This window comes from Hyperolius riggenbachi, chromosome 6 (genome assembly GCF_040937935.1).
Source record: "Hyperolius riggenbachi isolate aHypRig1 chromosome 6, aHypRig1.pri, whole genome shotgun sequence".
NCBI lineage: Eukaryota > Metazoa > Chordata > Amphibia > Anura > Hyperoliidae > Hyperolius > Hyperolius riggenbachi.
Genome location: NC_090651.1, coordinates 389,160,977 through 389,178,999, shown reverse-complemented (window position 1 = coordinate 389,178,999; position 18,023 = coordinate 389,160,977). Strand labels below are relative to the sequence as shown.

At 46.5% G+C, this 18,023-nt stretch overlaps 1 protein-coding gene across 11 annotated transcripts in view; it reads left to right on the top strand.

Moving 5' to 3' along the window:
- The window catches only part of SPACA6 (sperm acrosome associated 6), a 77,677-nt gene extending 60,517 nt beyond the window's left edge, over nt 1–17,160 (top strand). For 10 of the 11 annotated variants that reach the window (XM_068242025.1, XM_068242015.1, XM_068242021.1 and 7 more), the window contains 4 exons: nt 5,803–5,906; nt 7,662–7,827; nt 14,179–14,437; nt 16,961–17,160. In XM_068242025.1, the coding sequence (XP_068098126.1) occupies nt 5,803–5,906; nt 7,662–7,827; nt 14,179–14,437; nt 16,961–17,108 (677 nt within the window). In that variant the 3' untranslated portion in view covers nt 17,109–17,160. The remainder of the gene's footprint in view (nt 1–5,802; nt 5,907–7,661; nt 7,828–14,178; nt 14,438–16,960) is intronic. The other variant, XM_068242018.1, reaches the window with a different exon arrangement.
- The last annotated feature ends 863 nt before the right edge of the window (nt 17,161–18,023 follow it).

Here is an 18,023-nt window from a genome sequence, read left to right as displayed (position 1 = left end):
AGCTATACTGTGCACCATATATTCAGCAATAGCCGTACACACTGAGTAACAGCTATACTGTGCACCATATATACACCGATAGCCGTACACACTGAGTAACAGCTATACTGCGCACCATATATTCACCGATAGCCATACACACTGAGTAACAGCTATACTGTGCACCATATATTCACCAATAGCCATACACACTGAGTACCAGCTGCACTGTGCACCATATATTCACCACCGATAGCCGTACACACTGAGTAACAGCTGTACTGTGCACCATATATTCACCGATAGCCGTACACACTGAGTAACAGCTATACTGTGCACCATATATTCACCGATAGCCATACACACTGAGTAACAGCTATACTGTGCACCATATAGTCACCGATAGCCATACACACTGAGTAACAGCTGTACTGTGCACCATATATTCACCGATAGCCATACACACTGAGTAACAGCTATACTGCGCACCATATATTCACTGATAGCCGTACACACTGAGTAACAGCTATACTGCGCACCATATATTCACCAATAGCCATACACACTGAGTAACAACTATACTGTGCACCATATAGTCACCGATAGCCATACACACTGAGTAACAGCTATACTGTGCACCATATATTCACCGATAGCCATACACACTAAGTAACAGCTATACTGTGCACCATATAGTCACCGATAGCCATACACACTGAGTAACAGCTATAATGTGCACCATATATTCACCGATAGCCATACACACTGAGTAACAGCTATACTGCGCACCATATATTCACCGATAGCCATACACACTGAGTAACAGCTATACTGTGCACCATATATTCACCGATAGCCATACACACTGAGTAACAGCTATACTGTGCACTATATATTCACCGATAGCCATACACACTGAGTAACAACTATACTGTGCACCATATAATCACCGATAGCCATACACACTGAGTAACAGCTATACTGTGCACCATATATTCACCGATAGCCATACACACTGAATAACAGCTATACTGCGCACCATATATTCACCGATAGCCATACACACTGAGTAACAGCTATACTGTGCACCATATATTCACCGATAGCCATACACACTGAGTAACAGCTATACTGTGCACCATATATTCACCGGTAGCTGTACACACTGAGTAACAGCTATACTGTGCACCATATATTCACCGATAGCCGTACACACTGAGTAACAGCTATACTGCGCACCATATATTCACCAATAGCCGTACACACTGAGTAACAGCTATACTGCGCACCATATATTCACCGATAGCCGTACACACTGAGTAACAGCTATACTGCGCACCATATATTCACCGATAGCCGTACACACTGAGTAACCGCTATACTGTGCACCATATATGCACCGATAGCCATACACACTGAGTAACAGCTATACTGTGCACCATATATTCACCAATAGCCATACACACTGAGTACCAGCTACACTGTGCACCATATATTCACCGATAGCCATACACACTGAGTAACAGCTATACTGCGCACCATATATTCACCAATAGCCATACACACTGAGTAACAGCTACAGTGTGCACCATATATTCACCACCGATAGCCGTACACACTGAGTAACAGCTATACTGTGCACCATATATTCACCAATAGCCATACACACTGAGTAACAGCTGTACTGTGCACCATATATTCACCGATAGCCATACACACTGAGTAACAGCTATACTGCGCACCATATATCCACCGATAGCCGTACACACTGAGTAACAGCTATACTGTGCACCATATATTCACCGATAGCCATACACACTAAGTAACAGCTATACTGTGCACCATATAGTCACTGATAGCCATACACACTGAGTAACAGCTATACTGTGCACCATATATTCACCGATAGCCATACACACTAAGTAACAGCTGTACTGCGCACCATATATTCACCGATAACCATACACACTGAGTAACAACTATACTGTGCACCATATAGTCACCGATAGCCATACACACTGAGTAACAGCTGTACTGTGCACCATATATTCACCGATAGCCATACACACTGAGTAACAGCTATAATGTGCACTATATATTCACTGATAGCCATACACACTGAGTAACAGCTATACTGTGCACCATATAATCACCGATAGCCATACACACTGAGTAACAGCTATACTGTGCACCATATATTCACCGATAGCCATACACACTGAGTAACAGCTATACTGCGCACCATATATTCACCGATAGCCATACACACTGAGTAACAGCTATACTGTGCACCATATATTCACCGATAGCCATACACACTGAGTAACAGCTATACTGTGCACCATATATTCACCGATAGCCATACACACTGAGTAACAGCTGTACTGTGCACCATATATTCACCGATAGCCATACACACTGAGTAACAGCTACAGTGTGCACCATATAGTCACCGATAGCCGTACACACTGAGTAACAGCTATACTGTGCACCATATATTCACCGATAGCCATACACACTGAGTAACAACTATACTGTGCCCCATATACTCACCGATAGCCGTACACACTGAGTAACAGCTATTCTGTGCACCATATATTCCCCGATAGCCGTACACACTGAGTAACCGCTATACTGTGCACCATATATTCACCGATAGCCGTACACACTGAGTAACAGCGATACTGTGCACCATATATTCACCGATAGCCGTACACACTGAGTAACAGCTATACTGTGCACCATATAGTCACCGATAGCCGTACACACTGAGTAACAACTATACTGCGCACCATATATTCACCGATAGCCATACACACTGAGTAACAGCTATACTGTGCACCATATATTCACCGATAGCCATACATACTGAGTAACAGCTATACTGCGCACCATATATTTACCGATAGCCATACACACTGAGTAACAACTATACTGTGCCCCATATACTCACCGATAGCCGTACACACTGAGTAACAACTATACTGCGCACCATATATTCACCGATAGCCATACACACTGAGTAACAGCTATACTGTGCACCATATATTCACCGATAGCCATACATACTGAGTAACAGCTATACTGCGCACCATATATTTACCGATAGCCATACACACTGAGTAACAGCTGTACTGTGCACCATATATTCACCGATAGCCATACACACTGAGTAACAGCTATACTGTGCACCTTATATTCACCGATAGCCATACACACTGAGTAACAGCTATACTGTGCACCATATATTCACCGATAGCCATACACACTGAGTAACAGCTGTACTGTGCACCATATATTCACCGATAGCCATACACACTGAGTAACAGCTGTACTGTGCACCATATATTCACCGATAGCCATACACACTGAGTAACAGCTATACTGTGCACCTTATATTCACCGATAGCCATACACACTGAGTAACAGCTATACTGTGCACCATATATTCACCGATAGCCGTACACACTGAGTAACAGCTGTACTGTGCACCATATATTCACCGATAGCCGTACACACTGAGTAACAGCTATACTGTGCACCATATATTCACCGATAGCTGTACACACTGAGTAACAGCTATACTGTGCACTATATATTCACTGATAGTCGTACACACTGAGTAACAGCTGTACTGCGCACCATATATTCACTGATAGCCGTACACACTGAGTAATAGCTATACTGCGCACCATATATTCACCGATAGCCATACACACTGAGTAACAGCTATACTGTGCACCATATATTCACCGATAGCCGTACACACTGAGTAACAGCTATACTGCGCACCATATATTCACCGATAGCCGTACACACTGAGTAACAGCTATACTGTGCACCATATATTCACCGATAGCCGTACACACTGAGTAACAGCTATACTGTGTATACAATAGACTTTCTACACATGATTCATCTTTCTTGGTCCCTTTGTCAATCACCGCCCACATGCTGACAGCAAAGCTGGATTTATCTGTCTCTAAGCCAAGTATGTTGTGGCTCCTCAACCATGTGCAGTAGCCCCCTCCCATGTGTAACATCCATGTACAGCAGCCCCTCCCATTCCATGTGCAGCCCCCTCTTCCATGTATAACATCCATGTACAGCAGCCCCTCCCATTCCATGTGCAGCCCCCTGTTCCATGTATAACATCCATGTACGGCAGCCCCTCCCATTCCATGTGCAGCCCCCTCTTCCAAGTGTAACACCCATGTACGGCAGCCCCCTCCCATTCCACGTGCAGCCCCCTCTTCCATGTGTAACATCCATGTACGGCAGCCCCCTCCCATCCCATGTGCTGCCCCCTCTTCCATGTGTAACATCCATGTACAGCAGCCCCTCCCATTCCATGTGCAGTCCCCTCTTCCATGTATAACATCCATGTACAGCAGCCCTTCTCCCATTCCCTGTGCAGCCCCCTCTTCCATGTGTAACATCCATGTACAGCACCTCCTCCCATTCCATGTGCAGCCCCCTCTTCCATGTGTAGCATCCATGTACAGCACCTCCTCCCATTCCATGTGCAGCCCCCTCTTCCATGTGTATCATCCATGTACAGCAGCCCCTCCCATCCCATGTGCAGCCCCCTCTTCCATGTGTAACATCCATGTGCAGCAGCCCCTCCCATTCCATGTGCAGCCCCCTCTTCCATGTGTAACATCCATGTACAGCACCTCCTCCCATTCCATGTGCAGCCCCCTCTTCCATGTGCAACATCCATGTACAGCAGCCCCCTCCAATTCCATGTGCAGCCCCCTCTTCCATGTGCAACATCCATGTACAGCACCTCCTCCCATTCCATGTGCCACCCTCTCTTCCATGTGTATCATCCATGTACAGCACCTCCTCCCATTCCATGTGCAGCCTTCTCTTCCATGTGCAACATCCATGTACAGCACCTCCTCCCATTCCCTGTGCAGCCCCCTCTTCCATGTGTAACATCCATGTACAGCAGCCTCCCATTCCATGTGCAGCCCCCTCTTCCATGTGTAACATTACTGTACAGCAGCCTCCCCATTCCATGTGCAGCCCCCTCTTCCATGTGTAACATTTATGTACAGCATAAATTATTATTAATGATTTATATATATTGCCGTCATATTCTGCGGTGCTGTACAGCGTACAAAACAAACACGTATGTAAAAATGAAGACATTGCTCTATAATATCTAACAAAAAATTAACCCTCTGCACTCACTCACAGCGAGCAGGAACCTCAAGTAATGATAAAAACAACTTGCAAGAAATTGCAATAATGGAGGATGTTTGCATTACAAGTGGTTTGCATGTAAAGGCATTCTGTACTGGACCCTTTCACTGCGATGAGGTTTACCCAGTGAAAGGGACCCTACTCTACCCCTCACCGCACAGCAAAACAAGCAAACATTCTGTACTGGACCCTTTCACCATGATGAGGTGTCTCCAGTGAAAGGGACCCTACTCTACCCCTCACCGCACAGCAAAACAAGCAAACATTCTGTACTGGACCCTTTCACCACGATGAGGTGTCTCCAGTGAAAGGGACCCTACTCTACCCCTCACCGCACAGCAAAACAAGCAAACATTCTGTACTGGACCATTTCACCATGATGAGGTGTCTCCAGTGAAAGGGACCCTACTCTACCCCTCACCACTCATCAAAGCAAGCAAACATTTCATGCTCTCAAACTGGAAATTCACACTGAGGCCTGTTAGGTTCTACCCCTCCAGGGAACAGGGAACAACACACATAAGTCGTTACTAGAGGCTCCTGCTTGCTGTGAGTGAGGGCAAAGGGTTGTCTGTTTATAGATAGTCCTCTGACTTCTCTCTCTCCCTGCAGTGGAAGACATCAATGTGCAGGAGAATGATTGGACAGTCATGTCCTGCAATGTGACATTCACTCTGCCAGAGAACTATCAGGTTGAGTGGTTATTTGCCGAAAAGGTTGGTGAATCCAGGATGTACCAAATACAGCCCCCCCCCCCCCTCCCCACACACACATATATGCACACACACACACGCACTACACACACACATATACACACACACACACACACACTGTATACACACACACACACACACACACACACACACACACACACACACACACACACACATATACATACATATACACACACACACATACACACACACACACACAAGTCCAGAAAAGGAAGTCCAGAACTGGTACACAGGCTTAAATCAGATCGGTTCTGTCGGAAATTATCTTTTCGACCCATCTATCTAATGGAAAATTGCATGGCGTGTACCAGGCTACTTGCTGCAGAGAAGTGTAACATGACAAGCAGTCAGTCGGGAGTGGTGTATACATATCGCCTTGACTGCTAGTTATATTGCAGCAATATTACAGCACATCTAGCTACCTGTTACGTCCTCTGATCAGGAGTCAGCCAGGAGTGGTGTATACCTATCTCCCTGACTGCTAATTATATTGCAGCAATATTCCAGCACATCTAGCTACCTGTTACCTCCTCTGATCAGGAGTCAGGGAGGAGTAGTGTATACATATCTCCCTGACTACTAATTATATTGCAGCAATATTACAGCACATCTAGCTACCTGTTACCTCATCTGATCAGGAGTCAGCCAGGAGAGGTGTATACCTATCTCCCTGACTGCTAATTATATTGCAGCAATATTACAGCACATCTATCTACCTATTGCCTCCTCTGACCAGGAATCAGCCAGGAGTGGTGTATACATATATCCCTGACTGCTAAGTATATTGCAGCAATATTACAGCACATCTAGCTTCCTGTTACCTCCTCTGATCAGGAGTCAGCCAGGAGTGGTGTATACATATCTCCCTGACTACTAATTATATTGCAGCAATATTACAGCACATCTAGCGTCCTGTTACCTCCTCTGATCAGCTTCTCTCCTCAGACTCCCCTGCATGCTGTGTGAAGAACTCAGTGAAGTATTTGTAAGCTGTCTGAGGAGTTAGGGGTGAATTTAAAGCAGAGAGAGAGAGAGAGAGAGAGAGAGAGAGAGAGAGAGAGAGAGAGAGAGAGAGAACTGTGGGAACAAATACAGCGCCCCTGGCACTAGTGGTAATGTGAATCCTAATACAGAGTATTTTAAATAAGTATTTTAAATTAAAAAAAAAAACTTTATTGATATTTGTCCTTTAAAAGATTTCATAAATACAAACACAGTTCCCATTCAAGGCTCGATCTTACAACGTTTCACAAAGTCTAATTGTAAAAGGAATCCTTGACCAATAATGCAATACAGCACCTGCCTTATACTGATAGAAAACCAGCAGCTGAGAAATATGCTTGTAAAATGTTTCCACTGTTTTATTTCCTCTTAAACAATGCATATTCCCTGGCTGTCCTGCTGATCCTCTGCCTCTCACACTTTTAGCCATAGCCCCTGAACAAGCATGCAGCAGATCAGGTGACTGAAGTGACTGGATTAGCTGCATGCTTGTTTCAGGGTTGTGAATTAGACATTACTGCAGCCAAAACCTCGGGTTCCCTTCAGATCAGCCTCCTTTTCATCCCTGTGCAGAGGTTGTCACCACTTCAGTAACACTGCTGAATAGTATGGGCTTGTGATGGGTCATTGTTATGTAAGGAAACAAAATAGGAGTGACATGCTTGTCTTTTAAAACAGAGCTAAAATCACGTGCCTGCATTGCATCATGTAATCCTGACATTTGTTTTATGACAGATTCGGGTGACAGATCTGAGCCACTTTACAGTGATCCACTCAGGCGATAGCAATGACCTGCTCTTTATAATTGAAGGCACTCTGTCCGCCCGCAGGGGGTCATACGCCTGTGAAATCCAAGACTATGCCGAGGACATCCTGGTCAGAAAGTTCTTCTTCCTTAATGGTAAATCTTCCAGCAGGAAAAATTAGGAAATCAGTTGCAGTATAACTACAGTATCTACATTACAGATCTCCTATTAGGCACAGTGGGCTGATGCCTACAGACACTGATATTAGAGGGGCTCCCTCCGTATCTGAGCCACCTTCAGCTGCCTCCTAACTGTGCCTCTCATAGAATCTGAGGGACTCCACTAATTGATTAAATCATTGTTATTAAGGATGAGATCATACTGCAATGTGTGGCAGGCGGGAGCTGTGTAGGCGGGGATAACTCACCTGGCCACACCTCCCTTCTGCTGCTCCATGCTCTGTACACACACTGATGCTCCGTGCTCTGTACACACACTGCCGCTCCGTGCTCTGTACACACGCTGCCGTGCCATGCTCTGTACACACTGCTGCTCTGTGCTCTGTACACACGCTGCCGCTCCGTGCTCTGTACACACGCTGCCGCTCCGTGCTCTGTACACACGCTGCCGCTCCGTGCTCTGTACACACGCTGCCGCTCCGTGCTCTGTACACACGCTGCCGCTCCGTGCTCTGTACACACGCTGCCGTGCCATGCTCTGTACACACTGCTGCTCCGTGCTCTGTACACACGCTGCCGCTCCGTGCTCTGTACACACGCTGCCGCTCCGTGCTCTGTACACACGCTGCCGTGCCATGCTCTGTACACACTGCTGCTCCGTGCTCTGTACACACGCTGCCGCTCCGTACTCTGTACACACGCTGCCTCTCCATGCTCTGTACACACGCTGCTGCTCCATGCTGTGTACACACGCTGCTGCTCCGTGCTCTGTACACACGCTGCCGCTCCATGCTCTGTACACACTGCTGCTCCATGCTCTGTACACACACTGATGCTCCGTGCTCTGTACACACACTGCCGCTCCGTGCTCTGTACACACGCTGCCGCTCCGTGCTCTGTACACACGCTGCCGCTCCGTGCTCTGTACACACGCTGCCGCTCCGTGCTCTGTACACACGCTGCCGTGCCATGCTCTGTACACACTGCTGCTCCATGCTCTGTACACACGCTGCTGCGCCATGCTCTGTACACACGCTGCCGCTCCGTGCTCTGTACACACGCTGCCGTGCCATGCTCTGTACACACTGCTGCTCCGTGCTCTGTACACACGCTGCCGCTCCGTACTCTGTACACACGCTGCCTCTCCATGCTCTGTACACACGCTGCTGCTCCATGCTGTGTACACACGCTGCTGCTCCGTGCTCTGTACACACGCTGCCGCTCCATGCTGTGTACACACGCCGCTGCTCTATGCTCTGTACTCACGCTGCTGCTTCATGCTCTGTACACACACTGCTGCTCCATGGTCTGTACACACACTGCTGCTCCATGCTCTGTACACACGCCGCTGCTCTATGCTCTGTACTCACGCTGCTGCTTCATGCTCTGTACACACACTGCTGCTCCATGGTCTGTACACACACTGCTGCTCCATGCTCTGTACACACGCCGCTGCTCTATGCTCTGTACTCACGCTGCTGCTTCATGCTCTGTACACACACTGCTGCTCCATGGTCTGTACACACGCTGCTGCTCCATGCTCTGTACACACGCCGCTGCTCTATGCTCTGTACTCACGCTGCTGCTTCATGCTCTGTACACACACTGCTGCTCCATGGTCTGTACACATGCTGCCGCTCCATGCTGTGTACACACACTGCTGCTCCATGCTCTGTACACATGCTGCTGCTCCATGCTCTGTACACACTGCTGCTCCATGCTCTGTACACACGCCGCTGCTCCATGCTCTGTACACACGCCGCTGCTCCATGCTCTATACACACAGTGCTGCTCCACGCTCTATACAAACGCTGCTTCTACATCCAAAGTCTACTGTAGCAGGGAAATAAAAGGGGGCGGTGCTGTGAGCTGCAGGATACCTGTAGATATTCTGGTGCCTCAACTTGTGCCTGTCCCCAGACACTGCACTGGCCCTGGTCTGGGGGGGATTCTGGGCAGCTGTAATCCCTCCCTACGTTAGCCTATGCTCTATGCTGCTTTCTATCTCCTGAGATCATACTGTAGTGTGTGGGAGGCAGGAGCTGTGTAGGCGGGGATAACTCACAAAGCCCCGCCTCCCTTCCAATGCACTCTATGCTGCTTTCTATCTCCTGAGATCATACTGTAGTGTGTGGGAGGCAGGAGCTGTGTAGGCGGGGATAACTCACAAAGCCCCGCCTCCCTTCCAATGCACTCTATGCTGCTTTCTATCTCCTGAGATCATACTGTAGTGTGTGGGAGGCAGGAGCTGTGTAGGCGGGGATAACTCACAAAGCCCCGCCTCCCTTCCAATGCACTCTATGCTGCTTTCTATCTCCTGAGATCATACTGTAGTGTGCGGGAGGCAGGAGCTGTGTAGGCGGGGATAACTCACAAAGCCCCGCCTCCCTTCCAATGCACTCTATGCTGCATTTCCTCTTCTGACACTTCCCTCTTCAGAGCTGGATTCCGGCTTAGAAGGCAGAAGCATTGTAAGCGATGTAACTCAGCAACATTTTCCATGTCAGAAATGTCCTCAAAACGTTGTCCCTTCAGGTTTTTGTTTAAGTTCGGGAACAGATAATAGTCGGAGTGTGGGGGTGCAGTGATTCCTAGTGCGATTGTGATCACGTTTCCCGGCGCTTGGATGTGCTGTACAGCGCTTCCAATTGATTTTTTTTTTGGGGGGGGGGGGGGGGGGTATTTAAATATAGTGGGATGAGAAACTTTGGGCAACCTTGTTAATTGTCACGATTTTCCTGTATAAATCGTCCTTTAGAACGAATTATCGGAACTCAAATTGGCTTGGTAAGCTCAGTGACCCCTGACCTTCATACACAAGTGAATCCAATTATGAGAAGCAGTATTTAAGGGGGTCAATTGTAAGTTTCCCTCCTCTTTTAATTTTCTCTGAAGAGTAGCAACATGGGGGTCTCAAAATAACTCTCAAATGACCTGAAGACAAAGATTGTTCACCATGATGGTTTAGGGGAAGGATACAGAAAGCTGTCTCAGAGATTTCAGCTGTCTGTCTCCACAGTTAGGAAAATATTGAGGAAATAGAAGACCACGGGCTCAGTTCAAGTTAAGGCTCGAAGTGGCAGACCGAGAAAAATGTCGGATAAAGAGAAGCGACGAATGGTGAGAACAGTCAGAGTCAACCCACAGATCAGCACCAAAGACCTACAACATCATCTTGCTGCAGATGGAGTCACTGTGCATCGTTCAACCGTTCGGTGCAGAGGAAGCCTTTTCTCCGCCCACAGCAGAAACAGAGCCGCTTGAGGTATGCTAAAGCACATTTAGACAAGCCAGCTTCATTTTGGAATAAGGTTCTGTGGACTGATGAGTTATTTGGGCATAACAAGGGGCATTATGCATGGAGGAAAAACAACACAGCATTCCAAGAAAAACACCTGCTACCTACAGTAAAATATGGTGGTGGTTCCATCATGCTGTGGGGCTGTGGGGCCAGTGCAGGGACTGGGAATCTTGTCAAAGTTGAGGGACGCATGGATTCCACTCAGTATCAGCAGATTCTGGAGACTAATGTCCAGGAATCAGTGACAAAGCTGAAGCTGCGCCGGGGCTGGATCTTTCAACAAGACAACAACCCTAAACACTGCTCAAAATCCACTAAGGCATTAATGCAGAGGAACAAGTACAACGTTCTGGAATGGCCATCTCAGTCCCCAGACCTGAATATAGTTGAAAATCTGTGGTGTGAGTTAAAGAGAGCTGTCCATGCTTGGAAGCCATCAAACCTGAATGAACTAGAGATGTTTTGTAAAGAGGAATGGTCCAAAATACCTTCAACCAGAATACAGACTCTCATTGGAACCTGCAGGAAGCGTTTAGAGGCTGTAATTTCTGCAAAAGGAGGATCTACTAAATATTGATTTCATTTCTTTTTTGTGGTGCCCAAATTTATGCACCTGTCTAGTTGCACACTTTTTGTAAATCCAATAAACTTCATTTCACTTCTCAAATATCACCGTGTGTGTCTCCTATATGATATATTTAACTGACACTTTATCGTAACAACCAACGATTTCTACAGGAAAATCATGACGATTAGCAAGGTTGCCCAAACTTTCGCATCCCACTGTAAACTTTATTATACTTACCAGGTGTGGAATGTCCAGCTTCCATCTGTAGCCCCGCTCACTAAAAGAGAAGTCATAGGGGTATCTCTAGGACCAATCAGAGAAGCGCCTGGCTGTGACACCTCCCTTTAGTGGGCAGGGCTAGGGACGGAAGCAGGAAATGCCGACACCTGGTGTGACTCTAGAAGTTTATTTGATTTGCAATCGCTCGGCCCCCAAAGCACGGCAGAATGGCTTTGAAAAGTGATTTTGCAGCGCTTATATAGCTTATGCTGCATGTCCTGCGATTGCGATGACTCCTAATCACAATCGCACCAGTCGGTTTCCCATCACACACTTTCATTGGCAAAGCATTTTTGGGAATCGCCGATGATTGTCGGTGATCCGAAAACGCAGCCAAAATCTCCCTAGTGGGTTCCAGCCCTTCCTGATCATTAGAGATGTTCAATGATCTGCGAATAATTCCGATATTACATGCAGATACTACGCATTGTGGAATTAAGCCAATCAGAATTGCCAGTAAGGGCTCAGCCACTCTATAAGGGCCCGTTCTCACATGAGCAGGAATCGCAGGTTTCCCGCTCAAGGCAAACTGCTAGTGTTTTTTTAAAAACCGCTACAACATGTAACACATGGCAGTGTTCTCACTGCTGCGTTTGTGGTTAGTGTTAACCGCAAACGTGTTACATGCAGCGGTTTGCCGGCGATTCGCGATTAGCATGCATAGCACCGCTAATCGCAATCGCTCCAAAATCACCAGTGTCCAGTGATTTTTCCACGTTAATTGCGGGAAGATCGCTCCCACAAAGTTTTAGATGTGAACGGACCCTAAGCACTTTTCTGAGCGCTTGTGATTGATTAGCACTTTCTGAGCGCTTTTTAAAAATCGCTCCCATTCACTTTCATTAACCACTTTGTCCTCCTTGACGTATAAAAACGTCAAGGAGGACATGCGCGCTCCCGCGGCAAATCGCGCGCGTGCACGCGCACTCCCGGCCGCGGATTCGTTAGCCAGGGAATCAATGTATCGGGCTATGGTGCCCGATCACGGATTCCTCTCCACCGCTGAAAAAGCGACAGCTTCTCTCGGAAGCTTCGCTTTTTCTGACGCTATGTCCCTCTAAGCGTACATTGTACGCTTAGAGTGACGTCATGTAAACAAACTCAAGATTGCCATCTTGTGGCCAAAAAGTAAAACTACATCTAAAAGTAAAAAAACATTACAATACACAAATATTTCCCCAAATAAAACACGATTTGTATCCCACCCTCCCAAAAATACCCACATAAAACGTTTAATAAAAAAAAAAAAAAACATTACTATAGAAAAAAAAAACACAAATATTTACCTAAGGGTCTGAACTTTTTAAATATCTATGTAAAGATGAAATATTTCTCTATATTTTTTTTTTTTATAAGCTTGTAAATAGTGATGGATGCAAAACGGAAAAAATGCTCTTTTATTTCCAAATAAAATATTGTCGCCATAATTGTGATTGGGACATAATTTAAACGGTGAAATAACCGTGACAAATGGGCAAATACAATACGTGGGTTTTAATTATGGAGGCAAGTATTACTTTAAAACTATATTCTTACTGTTAAAATGCATTTACAGTAAAGTGGCTCTAAGCATAATGTACCCCCCAAAGAAAGCCTAATTGGTGGCGGAAAAAACAAGATATAGATCAGTTCATTGTGATAAGTAGTGATAAAGTTATAGGCTAATGAATGGGAGGTGAACATTGCTCAGATGCATAAAGTGAAAACGACTGAGAGCTTAAGTGGTTAAAATCGCAGTAAAAGATGCGTAAAAATCGCTGCAGTTTTTTCACGTACACGATTGCACAATCGCTGCAATTTTTATGTGATTTTTACTGCAATTTTGATGATAATGAATGGAAGCGATTTTTAAAAAGCTCTCAGAAAGCGCTCATCAATGACAAAGCGATCAGAAAAGCGATTCTAGTGTGGCGGAGTCCTAAGGGCCTCTGACTGGCCGAGTACCAAGCTGCCTACTATTGGCTAGAAAGACGGAGTTCTTTGTATCTCATTGGCTGTCTGTACTGTCTATTAGTCAGCACCAGGCATAGTATCAGAATGGCATCCGTTTTATACGCTTATTTGTCGAGCACATCCATACAGTAGAGAGATATCTTTACAGAACATTATAAAGAAACATTGAGATCTTATCCACATTGAATTGTCATAATTACTAATAAACATCCTTCTGCTGTCCAAGCTCCTCAGCCCTCTATTACTCTCCCGTTTCCAGTGTCCTCCGATACCGATACCCGAGCGCTGGAACTGGAGAGGTTCCTGACGAAGGTGTTTCAGAGCAACAAAACTGACTGGCAGTACGGCAGGAAGGAGGAGGAGGAAGATAACGGTTTCGATATTGTTGGATTCCTGTTTTATAGGAAGCCGGTTGGCGAGAAGGCGCTGATCATCCTCACAGTCACCGTGGCGCTGATCTTCATGCTGGCCACCTGCATATGCTTGTAAGCTATTATAATAGTTATAACAACAGTAGATGAACTACATTTCCCAGCATCCTTCATAGCAATGTGTCTCTGCAGTATTGGGAACGCAACAGCCTAAGAATAAGCCGGCGATTCCATAAAGGCACGCCGGGCAATTACCCGGGGCAACAGAACCAGTAAGGGCCATCAAGTCCCTTCTCCACCTTTCAGTGGCGTCACTACAGGAGTGCGGGCGGTGGGGCGGGCATTGGGTGTCACCATTGGGAGGCGACACCAGGGAGTTAATGGAGAGAAATCAGTGAATCAAAATATCTCACCTGTCCAGAAGGTGCTCCCCCTCCCCAGCGTTTCCTCCGGTCTCCATGGATCTGTGCCGGTGACACGCTGCCACGGTAAATCATGTAATGCAGCATTAGAGGCCATGCCAAAGTCCAGCATTAGGTGGCCCCTTTTTTCCTTACCCCCTCCCCCCCCTATAGTACTTGGTCGTCCCCCAGAGCCAGTTGATGAACTCCTCTGGTCTCCCCCAAGTGAATAGTGATCGCTGTTAAGAACCACAAGATCCTTGACCGGGTCAATCGCTCAGAGTCAGAAACTCTGTCTCACTGTTGCTTTGCGCATAGATGTCCATATGTGGATTCACAATCTATGAACTGACTAGCCGAGAGGAGCGTCCTGACTCCAAAGGATTCACCACACACATACAATTCAAATACTTGCCACCACATGTGAGTCAGCAGAAGACTGTAACTATATTAACATACTCCGAACACTGTAAGTTAACCCTTAGCTGTATGCAGGGATCGGCGCCAGATCTGTCTATCTGTGCCCGATTGCAGCATACGGGTTGTAAATACAAGATACTCTAGAACACAAGGTAACGTTTTCGGAGGAGTAAGTACGATTGTGCATTTTCAGGAACAGGTCATAACCGTAAAACGATTTTGAAATGTTTTAATAACAAAGATGCATTACACACATGTTTATACACTAATTAACATATACACACAAAGCTTAAAATAAAAAGGGAAAAACTGTGAAAAGTTTATTTAGCCGAATGCAGTCCTTGTAGGGATATTTCCTGCAATAAAGTCCAGTTCAAATGCAGGCATTGATATCAGAGTCCTTGAAACAAAGTACAGCATATTCTGGAAGTCCATGTGCTCTGATCTCCTGGAGAGCACATGTGGATGGAAGTTTGGAGACTGGGAGGGGTCGGTACTGCCCGAACCTTTATAGAATCTGAGTTTTGGGCTGTCCTTTAGTAAAGGATGGGCGTTTTTAGGATAGGTGGGGTTTTGTACAAGCACAGAATGACACAATTTACCAATAACTTGCGCCATTTCTGTCTGGATTGGCACACAGCGAATGCGAGGGCAGATTGTAACCTGCGGCAGATGTTTGATCAAATGACACTAAATTTGGATAGGTTGTCATGTGTGGTCAGCGAACTCTGAATAACTCGGTTTTACATAGCCGCTAGAGTGCTGTAAATTGGATGAGCCAAAAAATATATTTGTCTTCTGCCTGTGATAACCCCATCTCGTGTTATTAATAAAGGAAGTTTGTCTATTGTCTAAATTCAAGTTTCGGAGGGAAGAGGGAAAGTTTTTGGAATGGAAACAAATGGACTGATCGTTATCTGCTGTCTGTACTCCAAGGCCAGCATTTGGTCGTAACACCTTCATGAGAGTAGCTAGTAGGAGGAGGGTGAGGGGGAATTCTGCTCTCATTCAGGGAGAGGGGAAAAAAAGACATCTGGCTGTACATTTATAACAGGAACTGACATTCTGCTCTGCGGAACGATACGGAATCGATAATTGTCCCAACGTTGGTATCATTTATGACAGTCGCCCTGCAAATTACTCACTGGGGAGCGGATTCACCTGTCCATGTCCCCGCTCCTCCGGTCTGTATCCTTCTGCCTCCATCCTCTTCTCAGTGACCCGGTGGTACACACTCATGCTGCTGGGTGATCGCACCTGTCCAGCTCCCTGCTCCTCCAGTCTGTATCCTTCTGCCTCCATCCTCTTCTCAGTGACCCAGTGGTGGTACACACTCATGCTGCTGGGTGATCTCACCTGTCCGGCTCCCTGCTCCTCCAGTCTGTATCCTTCTGCCTCCATCCTCTTCTCAGTGACCCGGTGGTGGTACACACTCATGCTGCTGGGTGATCTCACCTGTCCGGCTCCCTGCTCCTCCAGTCTGGGTCCTTCTGCCTCCATCCTCCTCTCAGTGACCCCAGTGGTTTGTACATATTCACATAACATGCTGCCAGGTCATGGAGAAAAGCCACTATTGCCAACCTAGCTCACTCTGCTGGGAGTACTCTGCAGGGGCCCCTGGGTGAGACCTGGGGGAGTCATCTGCTGACTCTGTGGGTTTGGGCAATTGCCTAATTTGCCCCTATGGAAGGCGTGGCTAATGTGTGCGTATAGCAGTGACACGTAACGTCCATAATGAACAGCTGTGCTGTCACGGAAGCCAGGCATGGCCAGACCTTTCCTGTCCGTATATAACTTCCTGTTTCCTGTTTCACAGATCGCTCTGCTTCTATGCCTACGAAGATGATTTTTATTCGTACACGAGGATCCCTGCGGTGGAGACCTGGGCAGATCCCGAATGGTTCTACCAAATGTCACCGCCTTCTGGCAGACAGCCAAAGAGACAACATACACATCAACTGTAAACCCTTTTACCATTGCTAATAGGAGCTAATAAACTTTCATGTAGATGTTAAACGCTGGGTAACAGACTAATCTTAGTATTATTGATTCATAAATCTCCAACAACTGAATTACACATTACAAATATTGCTTTAGACGATACATGTGAGACAGTCTAAAAGCCATGACAACAAGGAGGGGAGTATCCTGCCCCAAACAGCTCATAATACACCTGGACCATTTGAGACCAGGAAAAAGCCAGGACAAGACAAATAACATTTCTATTTCACTCTATAGGCAGTAACAGTGTTATAGAGTCTTGCCCAAGGTCTCCTTACTGAATAAGTGCAGCTTACTGAGCAAGCAGAGCTGAGATTTGAACCCTGTTCTCCTGCATCAGAGGCAAAGCCCTTAATCAGTACACTATCCAGCCACTGCAGGGCCAAAAGAGCGATGTATTCCTCAGCGCTGTATGTTGTACTCCTGATGACGGCGGAAGACCGGAACCTGGTCTGAAAGAACGGGCACATTCTACCCTACAGTTAGGTTATATTTAAAGTGTACCTGGGATGAATGCAAATAAGAGTTTTATACATCCCTGGGGCTTCCTCCAGCCCCCTTCAGGCTGCTTGTTCCCTGGCTGAACCTCCGCTATGTGGCCCAATAATTCTGCCAGTCGGGGCCAGTCAGCGCAGGCGCGGTCCTGGCACTTGTGCTCCCCATCAGGCTCTCGTGAATAAAGAGGAAAATGAAGCTGTTTTCAGTGTAACTTAGCCTGAGTGTTTCCACTTAGCATGACTTCCCGCATGCAAAGATATGAAATAACCGCCTATGGAAGTCAGAAGGCCCGTACAGTAATACCGATGCCCATGCAGGGAAAGAAATTGTGTCTGCAGCATTTTTCGAAGATCAATTCCTGATTGGTGAGTGCTGGCAGA